This window comes from Cebus imitator, unplaced genomic scaffold, assembly GCF_001604975.1.
Source record: "Cebus imitator isolate Cc_AM_T3 unplaced genomic scaffold, Cebus_imitator-1.0 Scaffold88, whole genome shotgun sequence".
Classification (NCBI taxonomy): Eukaryota; Metazoa; Chordata; class Mammalia; order Primates; family Cebidae; genus Cebus; species Cebus imitator.
In genome coordinates this window covers 2,860,576-2,885,976 of record NW_016107403.1, presented here as the reverse complement: position 1 = coordinate 2,885,976, position 25,401 = coordinate 2,860,576, and the positions used below count along the sequence as shown (strand labels likewise).

At 41.3% G+C, this 25,401-nt stretch overlaps 1 protein-coding gene across 6 annotated transcripts in view; it reads right to left on the bottom strand.

The window, feature by feature from the left end:
* RASGRP3 (RAS guanyl releasing protein 3) overlaps positions 1 to 25,401 on the bottom strand; it is a 129,820-nt gene that overhangs the window by 3,509 nt on the left and 100,910 nt on the right. For 5 of the 6 annotated variants that reach the window (XM_017534869.2, XM_017534866.2, XM_017534870.2 and 2 more), the window contains 7 exons: positions 20,949 to 21,026; positions 19,429 to 19,545; positions 14,764 to 14,879; positions 9,325 to 9,472; positions 4,161 to 4,197; positions 2,048 to 2,173; positions 1,386 to 1,744 (listed from right to left, as the gene is read on the bottom strand). In XM_017534869.2, coding sequence (XP_017390358.1) covers positions 1,386 to 1,744; positions 2,048 to 2,173; positions 4,161 to 4,197; positions 9,325 to 9,472; positions 14,764 to 14,879; positions 19,429 to 19,545; positions 20,949 to 21,026 — 981 coding nt within the window. The remainder of the gene's footprint in view (positions 1 to 1,385; positions 1,745 to 2,047; positions 2,174 to 4,160; positions 4,198 to 9,324; positions 9,473 to 14,763; positions 14,880 to 19,428; positions 19,546 to 20,948; positions 21,027 to 25,401) is intronic. The other variant, XM_037740750.1, reaches the window with a different exon arrangement.

Below are 25,401 nucleotides of genomic sequence, written 5' to 3'. Positions count from 1 at the left end.
TATTCCCATTTATATTCCCAGCTTGAACTGTGCTAGGCCAGTAAAGGACAAGTGGGAGGATAGGACTGATACAGTTGCCAAGATGATTGGTGGGGGAAATGTTAACAATAAAGTGGATGTTGCAAATCCAAAGAGACAGAAAATAAATTAGTTGGCTGCCTAGGGCTGGAGTGAGGGGGGGAGAGTGACTGCTCGTGGGTAGAGGATTTCTTTTTGGAATAATGAAAATGTTCTAAAATTAGATTGTAGTGATGGTTGCACAACTTTGTGAATATACTAAAAGCATACCTAAAGTATATTACATTGTACACTTTTAAATGGGTCAGTTTCATGGCATGTGAATTACATCTCAAAGCTATTTTTAAAAGTTGATGTTATTAGAAACAAAAAAAGTGTTTCAGCAGAAACTTAAAAGGAATCTTGCATGACCAGAGATAATGTGTAGCCTCCTTATGCGTTGGCTTCAATGAGGAAAGAGCTAGAGGGATTTTGGGTTAAAGGTCATTGGAGTTTTTCTCATCATGGGAAACTTATGGAGACGTGTGTTTAAGTCTCCTGAAGAGTGGAATGTGGAAGACCACCCATAAGACTAAAGAGCACTGGCTTGATCCAGTAGGATCTCTGCCTAACCCAATATTCTGTTTATGAGAATGATTCGACAGGGCGGCAGTGGCTGTCCTCCATGACATTGCTTTAAAAGTTAGGAATATGATGCCAATTTTCTCAAATCCTTTTTCTTAATACACTATAGACTGTTAACTAATACATTTCTCTAACTCCATCTTGAATCAATTTTTATGTCAGCATACTCTAACAAATTCCATCTGCATCGCAGTTTGCTTTGCATGATTTGCCTATGATTCTCATGCAGAGGCAGAGCCTGGTTTATAGATCCTTGAGGGCCCCATGTCTCTGATTCTCACCACCCCCTTTTCCATGATACTGTCAAAACCCTCTTTTGAGTAGAGTCAAAAGTGTCCGATTCTCCTTTATCTAAAAGTCGTTTGCTTCCACTGCCTTTCTTGAGTTTGGGCCCTGGTTCTAGCTTAGAAAACCAGGCTGATCTGTATCATGTGCAGGTATCCTGGATATATAGTCATGGGTTCCTGGGGTATATCATTTCAGTACACCGGCATGACAGCCTTCACTAGGTTTGAGAACTTGCTCTGGTCCAATTTTTTACACAATGAAAATGAGATCCAGGAAGAAGAAACATATGCCCAGGATCACGTAGCAAGCCAGTGGCAAGATGAAAATGATACACGTCTCATTCTCACCCATTCTGCTTTCAGAACTACCAGGCTGCCTCCTACACCCTCTGTAATGCTCATCTCAGCACTTTCAGCCTCCTTCTGGTTTTATTTGTGGGGTGACCTGGCACTTACCTCACCGTCCTGCCTGGTCTCTTCTTCTTCATCCTGGTCAGGTTCGAACTCCGTGCCCCGGTCTACAACATCCACGCCAGCATGCACCCTCGGCTTCTCATTTTCCCATTTGGCGAAGCCTTTGTCCTTTGCTGCTTTGTCATGGAACTTGGACTTCATTTTGGGGAAGGTGTGGGACCCTGAGTCCCCCCACCCAGCCTCTGACCAGACAGGTTCAGTCTGGGTAGCCTGGCTGGTGGTGGCTCTCTGTAGCCTCACGGAGATCTTGCGAGAAGAGCCTGTAACCAGTGTGATGGCTCTGCTGTCTAAATCCCTATGTCCAGCAGTGACTCCGGGAAATTCAAACACCTCATCCTGGACTGGAAGTGAAAGAGGATGGTGATTATTTAACATCTGACTGCTTGACAGCAAACCAGCATGAATCTGGCATGCAAAGTCCTAGGGGAACCAACTAGGGACAGAATTCAATTAGCTGCAGGCAGGTTACATGTTCCTGAGACTGGAAAGCAAAGAGAAGCAAGGATGAATCAAGGGTTTAGTCACTGCTGCTCCCCTTAAAGAAAGCCTTAGCATTTAGAGTGACTAACCGGGTTTAGACCCAGAACCTAAAGGAGGTCCAAGCAGAGAGACACCATGGCAGCAAAGAAAGTAGAGGGCATTACCTGGGGGCAGTGAGGGGCTTCCAGGCAGTGACCCATGCGCACTGCCCAAGGAGGGCGCCCGGGCAAATCTCCTGCAGGCCAGAACCAGGAGGTCTTTGCACTGTTTGTGGCAATTGGCTCCACAGTCTGAAAAATTCCAAGGGTGTGGAAGATGATTAGTGTGTCTAATGTTGATTGAGTTCCTAGAGTGGCACTTGAGTTGTCAGCCCTCCCCTCCCCCATCCCAGTTTCTGTGTTGAATTTCAGAGTCACACACAGGCCCACGGGGTGTGTCCAGGGTTTGGAAAGGGGCCATCGGTCCGCACTTGCCTCCCTGAAGTTCCGAAAGTTCTCTTAGATTTGCTCAGCTTGGTTCTCTATGTAACTGAGGACCTAACGAGCAATTGTGCCTAGGGAGCAAATGGAGTCCAGCCTGAGAGGTCAGTTGCCTTTGCCCAAAACTAAATGCAAATCAAATGGGGTTGGGATTCTTTCCCAGGCTCAGATGGAATCCCCACAAAGAGAGCCTAAGCCAGGATGATGGCAAGAAGCCTCAGCTTCCAGTCTCTCCCAGGCCAACTGCTGCCTCTGATCATTTATGGTGAGCTGTTCCTCCATACAGCACTTGTCTGGATATTTTTACTCCTCTTCATTTTCCAAAACCTTTCAGGGCCAGTAATTGTATCTTCTGCTTTCTTTCTTTGTATAGAAACAAAATACAAGATGGGCATATGCTCAGTAAATATGTTCTATATTTGCTTATGGCTTTGAAATGGCAGGCAGCAGAGTCTGTGAAACTACCCATTAGGATGTTTTAGAGAAGGCAGTAGAATACTTGGGATAGAAAAATGTGGCACTTCAGATGGTGGTTCAGAATTATTACCTATGATGAGGGTCCTACACTTCACTGAACATCATTGAATAGAGATGATCATCTCTCTCCCACTATCAAAGAGGACCTTTCTAACTATTTCCAGTACCCATTTTCCCCTAAGTGGTCTTGTTTCAAATAGTCTTAATGTTCGGTCTATTTTAATTAGTTTTTTTTTTCCACTTTATGTGCCATTAAGAGAATACAAGAGATAATCTAAAGGTTTAGCAGATTTTCATCTTTATAAAATCGTGTGTGTGTGTGTTTTAGGGTATGGGGATAGAAACCAGAGTAAAACTAATGACTCACTGTGCTAGGCAATAAGATCTTGCAGTATCTTTGCTGCTTGAAAGTCAAAATCTAAGTTAGACCAAGACAAGTGATAGAGAAGCACTAATGGAAAGGTCCCTCTGAGCACTGAACAGTAGCTTCCATTGAGGTTTGGGAAGTTTTCTGTTCATGCAAAATGAGGACCAAATACTGCAAAATGACTGGTGAAAAAAAGGCATCCCAGGGGAACAACATTCATCTGAAGGTATTTCATGATTAAGATGTTTCTTTTTATAGTTTTATTATAGTTTTCAAAAGCATTAGAAGATTCTTAAAAGAACTGTATAAATCGTCCGCATAAAGTGTCCAGCAACTTCCTAAACAATGTGTAATCATACATGTAAAAGTAGCAACACATTCCTGAATGCTTAATGTACATGCATATTGCATTTGTCAATTTGTCAAATTTATAAACAATTGATTCAATTGTTTATAAACTTAAATGGGAAAAATAGAGGAATGCATTCATTGAAAAGGACAAAAATACGTTTTAGTTTTCTGTTTGTCACCATCTATGTGATTTGGTAGAGAAAGGAACAGCTAAGTATGGATTTCTGTAATCCACAGGAAGAAGTGCCTATGGATTACAAAAATGGCGTGGAGATTTTTTTCTTTGAAAAAAGTTCTTATATACAATATTTTAGCTAGGCTTGTCCCACTTCAGAATTCCCACCTGAACTGGATGCTGCTGATTCAAAAGAACTAGATTTATGTGTGTTGAGAAGAGTGGTGTGTAACAAACTATAAAATTCCAATTCTGACTCTCCAAAACTCCAGGAACTCCTCCTCAGAGGCAATCACTCTCAGTTGCCGTTGACCCAAAAGACTGAAATTCTCAATGATGCCAAGAGCTTTTGTAGTTTAACCAGACAAATTTGATTCTTACCCAAAATGTCAAATTTTTAAAATGTTAACAAAATAAGATTGATTTACCTTTGCATTTGTATCCTTGCTTGATTATGCCCCAGAGCTGTAACAAAAGACAAAGGAATGTCAGAGAATCTGAGGATAGATCTGGAAGGAAAACAAGGCCACTGAGAGGGAACTGCTGGGAAGCTTCATGACTGGCCAGGCACAAACAGGATGTCGCCACTCTTGACACCCTTCCTGCCAGATAGAAGAACCCTCTCCAAGGGTGGTGATAACATGAGTTTCACTTCCCCTTTCTTTCTCGGAGCCAACTGGGAGCCAGGATAGGAGACGACTACCGTTTGATCCTCAGACTTTAGCATGATGCACTCCCAGCAAAATGTACAGAGGCGATGGCCACTTGGTCTTTGGGAGTCCCTAGCTCCCTCTTTTTAATGACACTAGCTGCCGTTGGAGCTCACTACAGGAAATAGAGCAATGGAAGAAGTGCACCTCACATGAAAACACTTGGATTATGCTAGGTTATTTTCTGTGTAGTTTTTGTCCCGTGGAAAAATACAGAAGAGGAAATGATCTTAGTTATTCATGTCTTCATTCTCCACATTGGCTCTATGTTTGGCCTGTGCCAGGGCTGTAAGGAGATGTCGAGAAAACTCAGATTCTGCCAACCAAGGAGTCTGTGACTTCCTTGTGGTTAACAAGTAGGAAATGACCAATGCGGGAGGGAAGATGTGAAGGCCCGCAGTTCCATGAGGGAGCGTTTGACCGGGAGGTTCAGGGGCACATTCTGGTGGTGGTGTCTTCTTTCGCCAGATAGACTCCTTCAAAACGCCATGAAGAGGAGAGCCCTTCCCATGCCCTTCCTGTGTCTCCCCACAGCTCTTGCATGGGTGATAGAGATAACAGAGGTGTATACATAGTATGGGTCATTAAATGGGCTTAGCTCAAGTTGGAGAACTATTGCTAACCTTTTCGTATTTGAGTTAGGTGGCTATTATCTATTTAATAAAATAATATTGAAAAAAGCAGGGCCCTCTGGGACTGACGGGGGTGCGGTTCTCATGTCCACAGTGTATTATAAGCAAACAGTGCCCCTGCTTTTCCAGAAGAGTAAGTCACCGCCCATGTGAAGTGACTCAAGAGTACAGGAAGATGGCTCCTTACCTCTTCTTGACAAGGAACTTCCACAAGTAGAAAACTCAAAGATTCCTTTGAGCCTTAACAGCTATTTGCTCCTTTGGAATACATATTAAAATAAAAATGTCTCCAAGGACAGAAGAGTATTTTGTCCTGGGGACAGGAAGGATTATATGACAACTAAGTAGAAGCAAGGGTGGCTGGAAGAGAGAGGGGCATGCTCCCAAAAAGGGCAGTGGTGGCCAGGATCATCACAGCGTGATCTTTATGATAATCTAGTTTGCTTCTCTTTTGTAAAAGGTGAATGTGATGATCAAGGAAGTTAGATAATTTGCAATCTCCCACAACCTGGAAATTCTCTCTCCAGAGCCCTTGGTAATGATAATCATGATAATAATGATGAGAGCTAACATTTCTTGAACTCTTGCTATGTGAGAGGCACAGCTTTAGGCTCTTTATACATATTAACTTATGTAATTGCTCATGATGTCCTTATGGTATAGGTAATAATAATTTTCTCTTTTTTTTTTTTTTTTTTTTTTTGACAGAGTCTTGCTCTGTTGCCCAGGCTGGAGTGTAGTGGGGCAATCTTGGCTCACTGCAACCTCTGCCTCCTGAGTTCCAGTGATTCTCCTGCCTCAGCTTCCCTAGTAGCTGGGACCACAGGCATGAGCCACCACACCTGGCTAATTTTTGTATTTTTAGTAGAGACGGGGTTTCACCATGTTGGCTAGGCTGGTCTCAAACTCCTGACCTCAGGTGATCCACTCGCCTCGGACTCCCAAAGTGCTGGGATTACAGGCGTGAGCCACTGCTCCCAGCCTTCTCATTTTTACAGATGAGGGGACTGACCTACAGAGAGGTGAAGTCCCTTGGCAAGGTCTCATAGCTAGTGAGGGAAAGATGAATATATTACTTGAGGAAAAGACAGGAAGCCATAGTTCCTGCATACTTTGTGTGTGAGCAAAGGCACTGAGGTGGGACAAGAAAGGATAAGATTTAAGAAGAGACATCCTAATAGCCAGATATGTTACATTATTAGCATGGCTTCAGGAACTGGTGAAAAAGATACAGTCAAGCAAGAGGGGTGGGGATGGGGGTGGGGGTGGGAGTGAGGAGGAGGACATGGTTTGCTAATGCTTACTTAACCAGGAACAAACAGTAGCTAGAAAGAGGCACTGGGTCAGTGTGCCAACCAAAGACGGTAGAGGATGATGCCATGTGGATGGGTTTGCAGGGGCATTTCCCACAGTCCTTTGATTTGAGACCACTGGCTGCTCTAATATTTGGAGTAATTGTGGTGTAAGGAGCTCTGGACTGAGAGTCAGGAGACCTGCGTGTGACTCAGTTTTGCTGCTAATGATCTGTGTGTGACCTTGAGGGAAGTCACTTAACTTCTCCAGACCTGAGTTTCTTCATCTACAAAATAAGGGAATTACTAACACTCTTTCAGTTCTAGAATTCTAATTCTAAATAAATCTTCTGCAGAGCAAGTCTGTTGGTCTTCCTTAACCTTAAAATGGAATTTATTTTAAAAGCAGATGGTTCTGGCACTGGAACCGTTTTCCCACAATTCCTTTCAACAGCACATCTATAGAACTATAGTTATAAAATCCTTTGAAAACCAATGGATTTTTTTTTTTTTTTTTTTTTTGAGACAGAGTTTCACTCTTGTTGCCCAGGCTGGAGTGCAATGGCACGATCTCAGCTCACTGCAACATCTGCTTCCCAGGTTCAAGTGATTTTCCTGCCTCAGCCTCCCGAGTATCTGGGATTACAGGCATGTGCCACCACACCCGGCTAATTTTGTATTTTTAGTAGAGACGGGGTTTCTCCACGTTGGTCAGGCTGGTCTTGAACTCCCGACCTCAAGTGATCTGCCTGCCTTGGCCTCCCAAAGCGCTGGGATTACAGGTGTGAGCCACCATGCCCAGCCACCAATGGACTTTTTAACATGAGTGTCAGTAAAGATCAAATCAAATTGTACCAATAAAATTGAATATTTTTAAAAACAAAAAGAGCTGTAAATATTTCAAATGAGTAAATTTCAATTAAACTCTCAAAGTATCAAGGAATACATAAAAAATATGTACTCCAAGCCATGTGACAACATGTCTGATAGTATTTTATCATGCAACAACTTGGTGGGTAAGTATTAACTCCCTTTTACAGATAGAAATGACCCAAAGATGGTGAATAACTTGATCAAGGACATAGAGTTAGCAAGGGAAAAACAGAAATTTAACCCAAGGTTCCAGACTCCAGGTCCAGAGCTTTCTACTTCATCACAGCTGCATCAAGAATGTAGCACCAGCATCTCTGCTCCAGTGAGTCAGGGAGACAGTGTGGAACTCCCAAGAAAGTCTACCTTCTGCTCCTATAGAACCAGGGCCTCTATAAAAGGGAGGGACAGGACAGAAGGACTAGAGAGCAGAGATAAGACCTTGAGTGTTTTTTTTTTTTTAATTATATTTAGAGATGGTTGGGGGGCGGGCAGATTTCTCTATATTGCTCAGGCTGGAGTCAAACTCTTGGGCTCAAGCTATCCTCCTGCCTCAACTGCCCAAGTAGCACCTGAGACCTTGAGATTTGATAAGCGCCTTCTGACTCTCACAGCCCACCCAAAAGACAGATGTATTATCATGACTTTTGGCTGAGCCATGCTATGGCGCAACAGCCTGACCTTTTGTTCACTGGGTCCCCCTCTGTAGGAGTGTGTTACACATGACCCCATCCTACATCAGAATTTTCAGGTCTAGGTATTTCCAAAATTTCCATCAGAATAGAGAAACTAGAGAAACATGAAAAAGGAGACCATTTGTTTTATGGTAATGGTCTGGTCATCCAATCCCAGTGGAGATACTAAAGAACTTCACCTTCTCTGCGATGAATAGAGAGAGCTAGTTAGACTGGCTTTGCCCTGTGTCACATCAGCTGCTGTGACCACCTGGGGCCATCTTTGAGGTAACAACTGCCTCCTATTTACCCATTCTCAGAGAGTGTGTGCTTGAACACAGACTCCTACCTTGGGCTCCCCAAAGCCGGTTATTTGAGGATGGGATGGGGAAAATGTAATTTCTGGTAGCATATAATATCAGCAACAAATTCAGTATGGGTCAGTGAGTCCACAGGGGGACATGGCTGCCAAATGAAGCTAACACAACTGAGCTCTGGCATCTAGAAAAAGGGACATTTGTCATACTCATCTGGGTGCTGGGCCTCCTTCACCTGTAATACCGCATTTTACACTTTATTTAACTTGAATATCAACTGGAAGACATTCAGGGCTCAAGCGTTTATGTTAAGACCAGGATCAAAAACTGATCTCAGTTCCCAAAGAATTATCAAAGGTAGGGGAAGGAAGCACACAGTCTTCATTTGTTGCAGTGGTACAGGTGAAGCACAGGGCTGAGAGTCGGTACACCTGTGCCGGAGTCCGAGCTCTGGTAATGATTACCTGTGCCATCCTCAGGAACTTGGGTTATCCTCTTTGAACCTCTTTATCTTCATAAGCAAGATGGCGAAAGTAAAATACCCACTTGACGGGCTTGCAATGAAGATTAGTTACCCTAATGTCTATGGGAGTACTTTATTACCATCAAGCATTGAGTAAATGTTATTTATTATTATAACCAGCTTCTCTCCAAAAAGATTTTTTTTTTCCTTTTTGAGTTGTGAATTATTGAACCATGCCATGATGGATTTCTGGTCACTAATACCACATGAAATGAAAACTGGAAGGAACTGGTTAAGATAAATGCACCTCTTAATTGCAACCACTTAGGAATATTAGTGATGAATGCCAGGGCTCACTGGGCTGACAATTCTTCCTGGCAGGGATTAATAGACAAACCACTCTCTTAACAGCCCTCAACAACCTTCCCTGTTTTTGCTAGCCCTGCATTCCTAGAAAATAATGAAACCCAAAGATCTTGCTTTGGGTGTTGAATCTTTAATTTCAGGGAACCACCATGTTTTGCTTGTGATTCGAAGCAGACGGTGGACTTTATTTAGCGTATCATATTCTTACCTTTTCAGAATACTACACAAATAACTACATGCATAAGAAAACAACGGAAAACAGACTTACAAATCCTGCACAGTGTTCGCAGAAGGTTGGCTTGAGATAGGTCATCTCCTGAAAATTATGGATGAATCCTGGTCCCATTTTACAGTGTAGTTGGGATTTAGCTCTCAGGAAGTAAGCCATCATTTCATCTTTACTAATCAGACCATCCCTGTTAAGAGAATCAAAGAAGGGAGGTATCTTTGAATACCAGGTTGCTAAGTAGTTGACTTTTTTTTTTTTTTGAGATGGAGGGTCTCTCCTGTTGCACAGGGTGGAGTGTAGTGGCATGATCTTGGCTCACTGCAACCTCCACCTCCTGGGTTCAAGTGATTCTACTTCCTCAGCCTACCGAGTAGCTGGGATTACAGTCGTGTGCCACCATGTCCAGTTAATTTTTGTATTTTTAATAGAGATAGGGTTTCACCATGTTGGCCAGGCTGGTCTCGAACTCCTGATGTCAGGTGATCCACCCACCTCGGCCTCCCAAAGTGCTGGGATTACAGGTGTGAGCCACCAGGCCCGGCCATAGTTGTCACACTTCAATCACCCACCTCCCAAACCTTTGTGGCCAAAAGCAGATGAAGAATGTTCTCTTCTCTATTACATCTCAGAGAAAGGGAGAACCGTAAAAGGCATATTCAGGTGTTCAAAGCCTTTTTCAGTAAGCAGAAAATTGCATATGTGTGCACCCATGCATGTGTGTGTGCAGGAGCATATTCATGTGAGCATACATGTGACCTGTGCACCGCAGCACAGAAAGTCTTCTTTATTATGAACATCCTTCTAGTCCTTGCCTAGCTGTAGGGTTGCAAGAATTAGGATGCTGGAGAAAGGCAGAAAACTGTAATAACTGGGCTGACCATTCTCAAATTCATTCAGCTTGACGCTGTCTGGGCTGCTACTACATTGGTGATGTCACTCACATCTTAGTGGCTCATAGCCCATTCACTGTGACTGGCTGGGAGCAATTCTTCCAGATCTGCTCCACACAGAACAAACCTCTGGTTATTCCTGCCTTCCTACCCCTACCTACCACAAACCCTGACTTGTTGTTTATTAAAAATGATCAAAAAAGCTGGGTGTGGTGGCTCATGCCTGTAATCCTAGCACTTTGGAAGGCCGAGGTGGGCAGATTACTTGAGTTCAGGAGTTCATGACCAGCCTGACCCCCCTCTCTACTAAATATACAAAAATTAGCTGGGTGTGGTGGCATGTACCTGTAAATCCTGTAATCCAGATACTCAGGAGACTGAGGCAGGAGGCAGAGGTTGCAGTGAGCTGAGATCGAACTACTGCACTTCAGCCTGGATGACAGAATGAGACTCTGTCTCAAAAACAAAAGTGATTGGATCCACTTGACATAGGTGAGCTCCAGACTGCTTCTCTGTCCATCAGCATGTGCTGACGATCACGCCTTTCCTTTCCAGTTCAGAATTCTTTTCTACCTCCTCTGTCCTCTCTTGGGGCCCATCTCTCAGAGGACTGGCTGCCCCATCCAGCACTCTCCAGCCTCCCCGGGATTCTGCTACTTCCAGGTTCTTAGTCTCTTCCCTGTTTCTTCCTCCATTCACAAATACGCTCAAGACTTTCTCACCGAAAAATCTCCTTCCTCAGTCCTGCTGCCATCTCTAACAGGTGTCATTTCTCTCATCCTTCTTTTACTCCCAAAGTTTTCAAAAAGAGTATTCATTAGGCTCTTCTATCATTTCCTCCAGCTACTCTTTATGCCACTTGGGTTTCTAACCCTACCAATCTGTCACCAAGGACATCCTCAGTGGCCTTTTCTCATTGGCAGGAGGTCACACAGAGATAATTTCCTTCTTTTGGCGTGCTCCCCTTAGAGACGCTGGAATTGCATGCCACCCTGCTTCTCCTCCTTCCTCTCCAGCTCCCCTGCAGGGCTCACTGACTCTTTTCAGTGTCTGCATGTGGGAGGGGAGTCCCTGAAGGCTTATTCTTCAGGCCCCAAGCTCACCACCTTCTAAGCGTTCCACCAGAGTGTGCTCACCGGATCAGGACTCCAGCTTACAGTGGGGTTAAAAGACTTCATCTCCCCCTCCAGTCCTGACTGTTGTCCTGAATTTTTGTACCACACCTTCAAGAACTTGCTGGACCTCTCTTCCTGTGATCCACTCTGTCTCAATCAACGTATTTAAGTTCAGCTTCATCTCTCTCTTCCCCATACTCCCTGCCCAGGCTTCCCTATTGCTGTTTGCTGTGCCACAATTTTCCCCCAGGCTTGAGAATTTAAGATCCCTTTCTTACCTCCTATGCAAAGTAACTGATTATTGTACATTATAAGTATTATTATTAAAGTTATTTTGCATAGGAGTTAAGAAAGTGATCTTAAATTCTCAAGCCTGGGGAGAAATTGTAGCATAGCCTAGTACCCAACAGTTATTTTTTCTGCTCCTCCCATCCTCCACCATCAAGGAGGCCAGTGTCTATTATTCCTTTCTTTGTGTCCATGAGTTCTCATCATTTAGTTCCCACTTATAAGTGAGGATGTGTGGTATTTGGTTTTCTGTTCCTGCATTAGTTTGCTAAGGATAATAGCCTCCACTTCCATCCATGTTCCTGCGAAAGACATTATCTTCTTTTTTATGACTACATAATATTCCATGGTGTATCTGTACCACATTTTCTTTATCCAATCTATTATTGATGGGCATTTAGGTTGATAACATGTCTTTGATATTTGAATAGTGCTGCAGTGAACATTCACAGGCCTGTGTCTTTATGGTAGAATGATTTCTATTCCTTTGGGTATATGTCCAGTAATGGGATTGCTGGGTTGAAGTGTAGTTCTGTTTTTAGCTGCTTGAGGAATTGCCATACTGCTTTCCACAATGGTTGAATGAATTTACACTCCAACAGTGTATAAATGTTCCCTTTCCTCTGCAACCTCGCAAGCGTCTGTTATTTTTTGACTTAATAATGGCCATTCTTGGCTGGGTGAAGTGCCTCATGCCTGGGATTCCAGGACTTTGGGAGGCCAAGACAGGTGGATCACCTGAGGATAGGAGTTCAAGACCAGCCTGGCCAACATGATGAAACCTCGTCCCTACTAAAAAAAAAAAAGAAAAAAATTTGCTTGGCATGATGGCACATGCCTGTAATCTCAGCTTCTCGGGAGGCTGAGGCATGATAATCACTTGAACCCAGGAGGCCGAGGTTGCTGTGAGCTGAGACTGTGCCACTGCACACCAGCGTGGGTGAAAGAGCGAGAGTCTGTCTCAAAAAAAAAAAAAAAAATGTAGCCATTCTGACTGGTGTGAGATGGTATCTCACTGCAGTTTTGATTTGCATTTTGCTTTTTTGCATATGTTTATTGGCATGTATGTGTTCTTTAGAAAAATATCTATTTGTGTCCTTTGCCCACTCAAAGGAATGGGCATAGATTTCATAATGAAGACACCTAAACAATCCTTATCATATATATGAGATAAATACATTTATGAATGCATTGCCTCACAAATTCATCACATAATTTACTACATACATTTGTGTAACAGTGCGTTAGCTCATCACTCATCCTAGGGACTCACAACGTAACACACTTTAGCCTATACAAAGTTCGGGAAGTCACATAGTAAAGACATTTAATGAGATTTAATCCTGTGTTTCTCACACATGACTAGTCAGTTCCTTTTTCAAAAGCACTAATTAATAGCTACTTCTGTGGAACATAATTTAGAAAACAGTACCTCAGAGAAAACATCTTTTTGAGATCTTTCTAGTATTAACCACTCAAAACTTTAGTGTCAGGTAAGCAAGGTATGAATAGTTCAAACCTTCATTCATAGGTTCTATAGATATCAATTCTATAGAAAACAATATCAATTCTATCAATTCTGTTGATATCTATAGAAAACAATTCTATAGATATCAATAAGATGATATCTATGATATTATATGATAATTATCGATATAGAGATGATGATATAGAGATAGAGATAGATGTAGATATTTGCTACGACAATCTCAATTCTGTCTCTAGAACCAACAGATAAAAGAAATGAAGACTGGGAAGTTATTTTAAGTCAATGTCCTATTTACATGTCACTGACAGTAACAAACTAAGTGAAGAAGTGGGTAGTTAGCAATTTAAATTTTACTTTGTAAAGGAAGTTTATGTTTCTAATATAATTTATTTTAAAAGTATTCTTTGTTCTGAGTATATAATGAAGAGGAATTTAGGATTTTAAGTTATGTTAATGTGTCAAGACTTTTCTTGGTGTATTGAATTACAGATTTTATTTTTTTTTAATTAATTGAAAAAAAAAATGGTTTGTTAGAGACAAGGTCCCACTATGTTGCCAGGCGGGTCTCAAACTCCTGTCCTCAAATAATCTTCCTACCTCAACCTCCCAAAATGCTGGGATACAGGTGTAAGCTACCGCATCTGGCCCCAAATTTCATTTTTTAAAAATACTCATAACAGCAAAAATATGAGAGGATTTTAATGTAATTTAATTTGCCCATTTTACCAAAACAAAATCCAGTGTTTCCTTACAGGTGATTTTTAAATTAGAAATAAATCTTGCACAAGTAACAATCAAATTAATGCCAGAATTTCTCAGCAATTTTAAAAAATTATTATTTTTAATAAGTTGGGTTTTAGTCTCTAAAGCCATTTGATTTTTAGGAATCATTTGATGCTAAAAAGAAACATATTTTTTCTCTGTTTATCAAGACAACCTTTGATCAATCAAAGAAAAAAACAGTATCAATGCTTCTTGGCTATCTGCAGCTATCATGCTTTCATGAAGACTATAAATACTTTTTTCTTTTTTTTTTTGAGACAGTGTCTCGCTCAGTCACCCAGGCTGGAGTGCAATGGTGCCATCTCAGCTCACAGCAACCTCTGCCTCCCAGGCTCAAGGGATTCTCCTGCCTCAGCCACCTAGGCAGCTGGGATTACAGACATGCAACACCACGCCGGTGAATTTTTGTATTTTTAGTAGAGATGGGGTTTGGCCATGTTGGCCAGGCTGGTCTTGAACTCCTGGCCTCAAGTGATCTGCCCACCTCAGCCTCGCAAAGTACTGGGGTTACAAGCATGAGCCACCATGCCCAACCAATTTTTTTTTTTAATCTTCATAAGTTTTAAGATTGCTTTCAGGCCTGCTAATGCTGAGGACTCTCCCAGGCTAGACCTAACTATATTTCTCCTCTACTGTTTTTTTGGTGGAGATTTTTTGGGTTGAGAGCTAAGCAATAAAAGCAATATAGCAAATGGTGCGCTTGGATCATTTACAAATGTTCACTTGTGTTCAACACTGACAACACGGTCTACCCTGTGATTCCATTCAGGTCACAAGAAAATAATCAGTGACAAATTAGACCTGGCTCATCAAAGCACTAGGGTTGAAGCTGTCAAGCTTCTCCTTCTCTCCTCTGATAATGATTTTCTGCTTTAGGATAGTTGCATTAAAATAAAACAAAATTAAAACTTACTGATCTTTGTCCAGCACACAGAAGGAATCCAAGAAGGGGAAATTGGCAGCTATACTTTCAAAGTCCTCTTGAGAGATGTACCCATCATGGTCATGATCATAGTTTCTAAATACAGACTGCAAAGGAAAGATAAGTATTTATTTTATTTATTATTATTTTTTGAGACAGAGTCTCACTCTGTCACCCAGGCTAGAGTGCAGTGGCGCAATCTCACCTCACTACAACCTCCGCCTCCTGGGTTCAAGCGATTCTCCTGCCTCAGCCTCCCAAGTAGCTGGGATTACAGGTATGTGCCACCACGTCTGGCCAATTTTTTGTATTTTTCATAGAGATGGGTTTCACCATGGTAGCCAGGCTGTTCTCGATCTCCTGACCTCGTGGTCTGCCAATCTCAGCCTCCCAAAGTGCTGGGATTACAGACATGAGCCACCGCCAAGATAAGTATTTATTGAATGACTATGAAGTAGGCTCTGAACTTGTTATTGTGAAAGCAATGATAACTAGCATATGATCCTTTCTATCAAGGAGCTTAGAATCTAGTGAAAGATAACTAAGTCAATAGGCCTTTATAATATAATAAGTGATTTGTTGAGGATAAAAACAGAGTAATGGCTGGGTGTGGTGGCTCACACCTGTAATACCAGCACTCTGGGAGTTGGAAGCAGAGGTGGCAAGATCACTTGAGCCCAAAAGTTTGAGACCAGCCTGAGCAACATAGAGAGGCCTTATTGCTACATCTTATTGCTACATTTTTTTTTTTTAATTAGTTGGGCATGGTGGTGCATGGCTGTAGTCCCAGCCACTTGTGAGGGTGAGGCAGGAGGCTTGCTTAGCCCAGGAGTTTGAGGTTACAATGAGCCAAGATCGCACCACTGCAGTCTAGCCTGGGGAATATAGCAAGGTATCATCTCTAAAAAATAAACTTAAAATAAAATTAAAAATAAAACAGAGGTTGGGCACAGTGGCTCACACCTACAATCCCAGCACTTTGGGAAGCCAAAGTTGATGGATCACCTGAGGTCAGGAGTTTGAGCGCCCCCTGACAAACATGGTGAAACCCCATCTCATCTCTCCTAAAAAAAAGAAAAAAAAAATTAGCTGGGTGTGGTGACGCATGCCTACAATCCCAGCTATTCAGGAGGCTGAGGCACAAGAATTGCTTGAATCTGAAAGGAGGAGGTTGCAGTAAGCAGAGACCGTGCTATTGCACTTCAGCCTGGGCAACAAGAGTGAAACTCCGTCTCAATCAATCAATCAATCAGTAAAACAGTGCTATCAGTGGGGGGAAAAGAGGAGGTAGATTAAGAAAGGTTTCCTGGGTAAAGCAAAATTTAAATCGAAACCTCAGGGTTGAGTAGGAATTGGCTTAGTGAATTTACATATTCCAACACCATGACAATACAAAATAAAGCTTTAAGGTGTTAACTCAACAATGAAAGTGTACATTTAATCCAATTCCATTCAAAATCCCAGTAGGGATTTGTTTTAAATGAACAATTTGATTATAAAGTTCAAATCAAAGTGGGTATGTTAAAAGTAAGCAAAAAATTATTTTAAATGAAGAGCAATGAGGAAGAACATGTCCTTTCAGAAATCAAATATTCTACACAGCTACGTTAATCAAAACAACATGATACAAAATGCCACAGAGAGTGGAGTCCAGAAACATGTATATATAAAATTTAAAATATCGATAAGTATCTTTTAAAATCCACAGAGAAATTATGGATTATCCAGTAACTGCTGTTGAGTTAAAGGGCTAATAACCTTACAAAATAAATTACCTCCAAACTATATTCTAGATGTATTATATATTATTTGTTTACTTATCTTTTTAGAGACAGAATCGCATTCCGTCACCCAGGCTGCAGTGCAGTGGCACGATCATAGCTCACCGCAGCCTCAGACTCTGGGCGTAAGCCATCCGCCTGCATCAGCCTCCCAGAGAGCTGGGATTACAGGCATGAGCCACTGCACTAGTGTATTCTATATTTTAATGCAAAAAAAAAGCCCAAAGCTGCATAAAAGTACCAAAGATAACTAAATGAAAATATTTTTCATGTTTCCTAATCCTGGCGTGAAAAAGGACTTCCTTAGCACGACATCAATGTCAGAAGCCATAAAGAAAAATATTTTATTATAAAAAAAATGCAAAATATCCTAACCCAAAAAGCTCAATTAACAAATTTTAAGATAAATGTCAAATGGAGCAAGTTATTTGCAGCATATATGAGAAAGTCAAACAGGCAATCACCAAATAAAAATACAAATGGCCAATACATCTATGGAAATGTATTCAACTCTGCTAATCATTACAGAAACATAAATGAAACTTTTTTAACCTCTCAGATTAAATAAAATCTTAAAATGCTGTGATTGATCATTTTCTAGGGTATGAGACAATAGGTACTCTCGTATCAAGTTAGTGACGTAAATAGCCACAGTATTTCTGGAAGAGAATCAGGAATTTTAAGTGCCTACTCTCTGACACAGCAATTCCACTTCAAGGAATCTGTTCTAAAGAAATAATTGAACAAAGTTGTGTAAGATATACATGTATGTATATATGTAGTGTGTGTGTTAATATATACATAGAGAATAAAGTCATATAAGATAATCTACAAATTATCAGTGGTTATCCCTGGAGAACAGAATTACCAACATCTCAAAGTAAAGCTTTTCGTTTTCTATAATTTATGTAATGCTTTAATAGTTTCGATGATTCTATCTTCCTTTATAATCAGAGAAAAATGAAAAAGGTTTCCCATTGCCTTCTGCAAAATTAGGTTTTCAAAAAAATTTGTAAATTCTTTCTGCAAACACATGTACTCAAATTTATATTTGATTTTGATTCCAGTTTTAATCTTTCTCCCTTTTCCCAGTAGTTTCTATTTATTCTATTTATCAATGTTGCCCTATGTTGGCAGTTGCTTCAGGAGTACTTTGGGAAGTAGGTAAGGTATAAATGAATGCATTAATTAAAAATATGACTAAAATGAGCCTATCTCAAGCTTTTTCATAGGTAACAGAATTGTGCAAAATCAGAAAACATTCTTTTTTTTTTTTTTTTTTTTTTTTGTTTGAGACGGAGTTTCGCTCTTGTTACCCAGGCTGGAGTGCAATGGCACGATCTTGGCTCACCGCAACCTCCGCCTCCTGGGTTCAGGCAATTCTCCTGCCTCAGCCTCCTGAGTAGCTGGGACTACAGGCATGTGCCACCATGCCCAGCTAATTTTTTGTATTTTTAGTAGAGACGGGGTTTCACCATGTTGACCAGGATGGTCTCGATCTCTTGACCTCGTGATCCACCCGCCTCGGCCTCCCAAAGTGCTGGGATTACAGGCTTGAGCCACCACGCCCGGCCTAGAAAACGTTCTTTTTTGCGTGTGTGTGGAAATCCCAGTATCATTGCTTAGCCATAATAAAAATAGCTTAAAAGTTAACTATTTTGGAATACCTACTATTTATAGTTTAACATCCACATTTATACTGTGTGTTGAAGATTTTTTATGGAGTAAAATTCATCAGAAAATCCACGTCTTTTGTTTGATTGAACCAAAGGTAAGGAATTTGTAGAAAAGGGAAGACAGAGAAGGTAAGGAAGACGGAATGAGAGAGAGAGAGAGAGAGAGAGAGAGAGAGAGAGAGAGAGAGAAATTCTCCAAGTGGGCAGAGGCAGTCAGAATAAGACTGGGAGAGAGAACAGATCTGCCTCCATTTCCTGGCTTCAGACATTCCTGAGCCGCAACTCGGTCCTTGCATTCCCTGGGGGCCCCTGGATCCTTTCCTCACCTTCCCATTTCCAAGCTGGGTCTGTTATTACCACGGCCTCCGCTGGACCTTATCTCCTCAGCCCCTTCTCCCACTGATATTCCTCTCTGCACCAGCACCACCCTTTTCCTTCCTGCCTCACACGCTCCACAACATTTTTCTTTCAGCGCCTCCTAGTTTCCTGGATTATCTAAGATATAAGACATTCTTTCCTTTTTTTTAAACATCTTTTCCCAGCCCAAAGCACATTATATCCCAAAGATTCAATTCTGTTGCACCAGCAGATGTACCTACCAATCCATTCAAGTAGACATTTAGCTCAGGATCGCAGTTTCCCGTACCCGAGATGTTTCCGTCTTCCCTGCATTGGCACTTCTACTCTTTTTTCTACACAGAAAACTCTGACAGAGCCTTGTCCTCCATTAGATGATTTTTCTAATCTCAATAACATTGGGCTTCTGTGTGGTCAAATTCCAAAACTATACAAAAGGAGAAACTATCCAACTTACAGGATTTCTTTCCTGCCCTTGGGTAACCAATTTATTGGGCATCTTAGTGTGACCCATTTGAGTTTTTTTATGAGTGATTCTAATCCCCAGTCCCTTGGGCTGTTGACAATGACAGAGGTGGCAAATGTCTGGGAAAGAGAGGAGCTGAGAGTAGCTGAGAGTATCTGGGCAAGAGAGAGTAGACGGACGACAAAGGGAAGAGGGTCTTTCAGATTGATTCTCCCCAGAGGTCAATGCCAGGTAGTACGAAGTGCCTGCTAAATTGTTCCTACCTGCCAGAGGGCTGTTTTCATGGGTTCCATCAGATTCCTGGACAATCGCAGAATATTCTGGAAAGAGAAAGGGTCTTCTAGTGCCCTTTCTTTATTCTCCTTCATCCACTTACCTCAACTAATTTCCTTATGTGCTTGTTGATGACTGTAGGGTCTGGCTTTGGCATCACCCCTAATGCCCACTCCAGGGGCACCACAGGCTTATTGGGTGTCGTAGGGGAGGTAGGTTGCTGATAAAAAAAAAAAAACACATATATTTTTCAATTATATCATTATTATTATTATTATTATTTTGAGACAGGGTCTGGCTCTGTTGCCCAGACCGGAGTGCAGTGGTGTAATTTTGGCTCACTGCAACTTCTGCCTCCTGGGCTCAAGCCATCCTTCCACCTCAGTGTCCCAAGTAACTAGGACTACAGGAGTGTGCCACCATGCCCGACTAACTTTTGCATTTTTAATGCAGGTGGGGTTTCACCACGTCGTACATGCTATTCTCTAACTCCCGGGCTCAGGCAGTTCTCCTGTCTCAGCCTCCCAGACTGCTGGGATCACAGGCATGAGCTACCATGACGGGCCATATTTTTCAACATTAACTGGGGCCTTGAGCAACTAGGGCCAGGGATACTGAAAAGAATGAGTAAGTTTTGTATATTCATAATACCAGTAGAAACTGAGATTTATGTAGCTTTTTATGCTTTAAATGCTTATAAAGCAAGCATCTTTTGTTACTGAAATCTAATCTGTAACTAAATACATGTTTGGATACTGCTTTTTGTTTAATAGCAACTTAAATTCTATTATTTTATTTTTATTATTATTATTTTTCTTTGATACAGAATCTCGCTCTGTTGCCCAGGCAGGAGTGCAGTGGCGTGATCTTGGCTCACTGAAACCTCCACCTCCTGGGTTCAAGCAGTTCTCCTGCCTCAGCCTCCCGAGTAGCTGGGATTACAGGTGCCCGCCACCACGCCAAGCTAATTTTTTAATTTTTAGTAGAAACGGGTTTCACCATGTTGGACAGGCTGATCTTGAACTCCTGACCTTGTAATATGCCCATGTCGGCCTCCCAAATTGCTGGGATTACAAGTGTGAGCCACCACACACAGCTCTCAATCTCATTATATAATGTTTATTTACTAAGAGTTTGCCATCTATTAAATGAGACACCATCCAATGTGACATCCAAATTCTGAGTTGAATTGATGGTTAGCAGAGAAATTTGTAAATTATCATCAAGATATTTAAAATTTTAAATCTAATTTTATGTTGAATGGAGCTTTTCTAAAGCCTGAAAGGGTCCAAATGATCTTTAACATTAAGATGAGTTATTATTCTTTTCCTTTTTTTTTTTTTGGTCCTATGTGTGTTGAGTTCTTAGCAGGAACACAATAAATAGGAGATCAATTGTAAAACAGAGTAATGAGAATGACGTTCTTCCTCTTTATTTGCCTCTGGTATGAAGACATAATTCTCAAACTGTCAGGGCTAAGCTGTCCTACTGATAAAATGGGAATAATGTCAATTTTTAAATTCTTCCATTTTAGAACATAAAGCAACACTGTAATAGACAATTACGGTAAATAACAAAAAAATAGTGACTGACACTGATCCTTAGAGAGAAAATTATACCTACCGATTTAGAATTTCTAGGCTCCAGCACCAGTGACAGTTTGTAAATATCATCTTCGGTGTGATAGAGGTCCAGGGAAAGCTACAACAAAATTAAAAGGGATAAATATGTTGGATTACCTTTATTTATTTATTTATTTACCTTGCTGAATTTTTCAAGTTGAATGTTTAAGTTCACTGTCTAATACAGTAATTTGAGTAAATGCAGAACAATAAAAAGTCGGTATGCAGAGATGGAAAATGAAATTTAAAAGAGAAAACATTAATATCATTTATCATCAGTATTGACCAGAACCATAAACTCAATTCCTCAGCAATATTTACTGAGCAGCTCCCAGATGCTCAGTGCTGAGTCACAGATGAGGGAGACCTACTGTTTCCAGGCTGGAAGCAAGGACAGATGCAAACAATAAGACTTATAAGTGTAATAAATGCTGCCTTCAAGGTTCGATTAAAGACTGTGAAAATAAAGGTGCAATTAACTAGTTTCCTATTATTTGAGAGCACGGTGCTAAGTCCTGGTGAGGCAAGCTGATATAAAATCATTTCTTGCCCTCCAGGACCTGATAATTTATTTGAACCTAAAAAGATGTGTTCATAGCAATAAAAGACAGCACATGCTGAGTGTGAAGTAGTTGCTCCACTTAAGTGCTCCAGGAATCAGTCAGGAATCAGGGAGGCAGCATAGTAAGTACAAGAGATCAGAGGCTGTATAGTCAGTCAGGGCTGGGTTCAAGCATGGAGCCTGCCACTGGCTAGCTCTGTAACCTTTAGCAAGTCATTTCCTCTCTGACACTTATTTTCTGCGTCTGGAAAATGGGAATGATCATAAAAGTCCTTACTGAGTTGGCTTTATATCACGACCAAATGAAATAATGCATGTAAAGTATTTCACACAGGACCTCAGTAAAATCTCAAGGAGTGTTATTGTGCCGTGTTAATGTTACTGTTATTATTGCATGTGTTATTAGTCATATTATTATTATGCATAGGGGCCACTGGAGACTGAAATGATCAGGACAGATTCATGGAGGTCCTTGTGAGCTGCGACTTAACCAGGAGGATTGGGACTTAATTTGGACAAGAGAAAGAGGAAGGTCACTGTAGGCAAGGACAACAACACAGATCCAGATTGGAGAACATGGATAAAATCTGTAAAGCCTACAATGCATGTTCCCACTCACCTAAAACAGAAGTCACGAGGCTTAAAATAAGTCTGAACAATTCCTACCCATTCCTTTAAGCTAGGCCACTCGATGAACCACATCACTTCCCCAGCCATGAACATAACCAGTGCTGACTCCCTCCTTTGACCATGTAGGAATGAAAATTTTCTTTAACATATTTTGTCTAATATGTGTATGAGAATGGAGTGAAAGGGAAAAGAAAGGAGGAAGCAAGAGAAAACTCAGAGGCAAAGATGTTTTCAAAGATTCCTTTTCCTGTTCTACTTCCTTTAAAAAAGAAGTTGGCATCATAAAGTTTCATTTTCAAATAATTCATTCAACAAATATTTATCAGTAATGTACTATGTGCCAGGGACCATTCTAGTCACAATTCTAGCAGCTACTTGAATATAACATTTAAACTAAGGACTTCATAATCAGGTCACATTTCTTTTGTCTGTCTGTACTTTGTCACAAAGTTTTTTTTCTAAACAAAATCAAACTGATTTAACTGTAAAGTTTCCCCAGTATCATTTCAAGATCATGAAAATCTTGCTTACGAAGAAGAAAGATTGTATTTGCCTTCCCCTGAACAGCAATCACTCCTACCTCCCTGAGTCTGCCTTTTTACAGGAAAGGAAACGTCCACATGTCACCAACAAATGCCCTTAGGAGCCAGCCTATTATGTAAAAGAGCAAAGTAGGATGTGCAAAAGGTACATGTTGATAGAGACATTGGTACCAGAGCATCTTATTTGAAAAACAATCTTTACAGATGTAATTTATTTAAGGATATTCCCTCTTAGTGCTACAATAAGAAAAATATGTGATGATAAATGGGCCCTAACACCTTTCTCTGTGTTAAGGAAGCAACAGGGAGAGGTGTGGTTTGGGATGAACATCACTACCCAGCGATGGCAAATTGCTGCCAGCCTACCAATGGTCCTTGAGTTTCCAGATTTTCTGATTTGTTAGGAAAAGCCAGGAATCTGCAGTTTTAGGAAAACTATCCCAATTTTTAAACACTGGGAACAACAAAAAATTTTATGATTCCATGCGGGCCAAATAAAATACATCGGCCATGGGCAGTTGGCTACCATTTTGTAAATCCCACAACAGACAACTCTGCCAGGCTCTACGCCTCGTGAAAGTGGGCAGCACATCTGTCTTTTGCATCTCTGTACCCCTAGTCCCAGCTTGCGGCCTCGCGCTGTGAAGATGACATAAAGAGAAAACTGAGTGACTCCTTCCTTCTGAATTCCTTGTTATCAGGAGTTAATCCAGACATGTAGGAGCATGTTCCCTTCCTCCTGACTCAGCTTCCAAGTCCCATGATGACTGGTACCAGCATCTGCCGGAGATGACAGCAGCACTACAATGGCCAACCAGAAATCCAAATAAGCTGCTCACTAAGTCAGGGAGATGCTCTTTCGAAAGAAACAGAACATCCGTGGGTATTTCCATGTGTCAAAGAGATAACTGGCTCAGCGATGAAAATGTTCTGGTAGTCTCCAAATATTTGCTCTCTGCTTATTAGTAGTGTGAGCCTGGGCAAGCAATTAATCTTCTGGAGTCTCAGTTTCCTGATCTGTGAAATGGGGATCATAAATAATAGCTGCCTCCCAGGACTGTGGTGAAGATTAAATGAGCGAATGGGTGTCTGACTAGGTTTGTTTAGAAGGTCACAAATGCAGGGTTTGACTTCCAGTCAGTGCAACAGTCAAATGCCACTGTGCTTATCCATGAATGTAAAGCCGCCCTCGTAAATGTAAAGCTCCTGGCATCTCTTCTTTCCCAACCACGATTCCACTTCCTCTCTCTGATCTAATCTGGGCTTTATGGACCTGCCTAAAGAATGATCTGTTCTACTTTCTACACGCATTTTTAATAATACGGGCTGCTCGTCCATGGAATTTCAACAACATTTGCTTTTGTCCAACATATTTTGAACCTGGCTGTTTTGTTTTGTTTTGTTTTTTCTGACAAATGTTCCAGTCCACTATTTTAGGTTGTTGCATTGACCAACCTATCCTTTCAGCAAAGCTGGCTGCAGATTCAGTCTTCATTAGGATCTACATGGGCTTGACTGTTTATCACAAAATAAAACACACCTGGACGTCAGACTGCCTCTACTCACCATTTTTGAAACTCTTATTCTTCTTCTTTTTTAAAAATGAGACTAAAATTAAAAATACTGGGGCTTTCCAGTTATTTGCATGTACTCAAAATGGTAAAAGTAACTGATAGGGCTAAAAATACCATGAAGAGATTCAGACTATTTCATATACCACGCAACAGAAGCATCAGTTTTTAAAACTCCAGGTTACGTGAATTGGGATATAAGGGAAATGTTCTCTCCAGATATTTCCTGAGAAGAGGAACGATACAAATCCCAACAGTTTGATGGCATGATCCTCCTCCCCTCAACTCGCCTGGTGCTGTTTTCCAGGGGCCAAGACACAATGATAAAAATGACAAGCACAGCCTCCACCCTCATAGATTTTGCCATGCAATTACCTCCTTTACTGCACATCATGAAGAGGGGGAGAGAGCAGTATTAATTTTTACAGATGTGAAATAAAAAATTAGATGTCAGCAGTATGCCCACACGAGAGAGCAAATGTCCATTTGAGGGGAACCCGGCCCAGGCTGGGATGCAGACCTTTACTCCCTGTCCTTCGTGAATCTCAGTTTCTTTCTTTGTTTTTTTTTTTTTAAAAAAAAGGAAGGATCAAGGGTTATGTTCCACTTGCTGCCCTGCCCAGGCTGCATGGCAGTGCATGTGAGAATTTACTGAGGAAATATATATGAAAAGTGCTGTGGAAATCGTAATCAACTATTACAGAAAGTTAAAGCACTGCCCTGCAGCCTACTACACGGAGTAGGCATTTAATAATTGTTGATGAACTTAAGGGTTCTCTTTTTCTGTCCTCCAGGGCTGTCCCCATATATAGGCAACCTCACTCGAGCCATGTTTTGATGAAAACAAACACTTCGGATGAAAATTTAGAGTCCTAAAATGAATTGGGATATGAGGGAACTGTTCTTATAAATGGGCAAAATGAATCACCCCTTCTGATGCTGGCGTGTGGACGCCTTCACATGCATTGGGGCAGCTGTGGTCAGCCATATGGTTCTAATCCAGATGTGTGTGGCTTCATAGAGAACATTGCCCTTATATCCCAAGGGAGAGAAGCCTCCTCGGTCCCCATGTTGAGGACATTAACTCCCCAGGAGTCAGGAAGCATGAATATATACTGCTATACACTAAACTTTTTTTTTTTTTTTTTT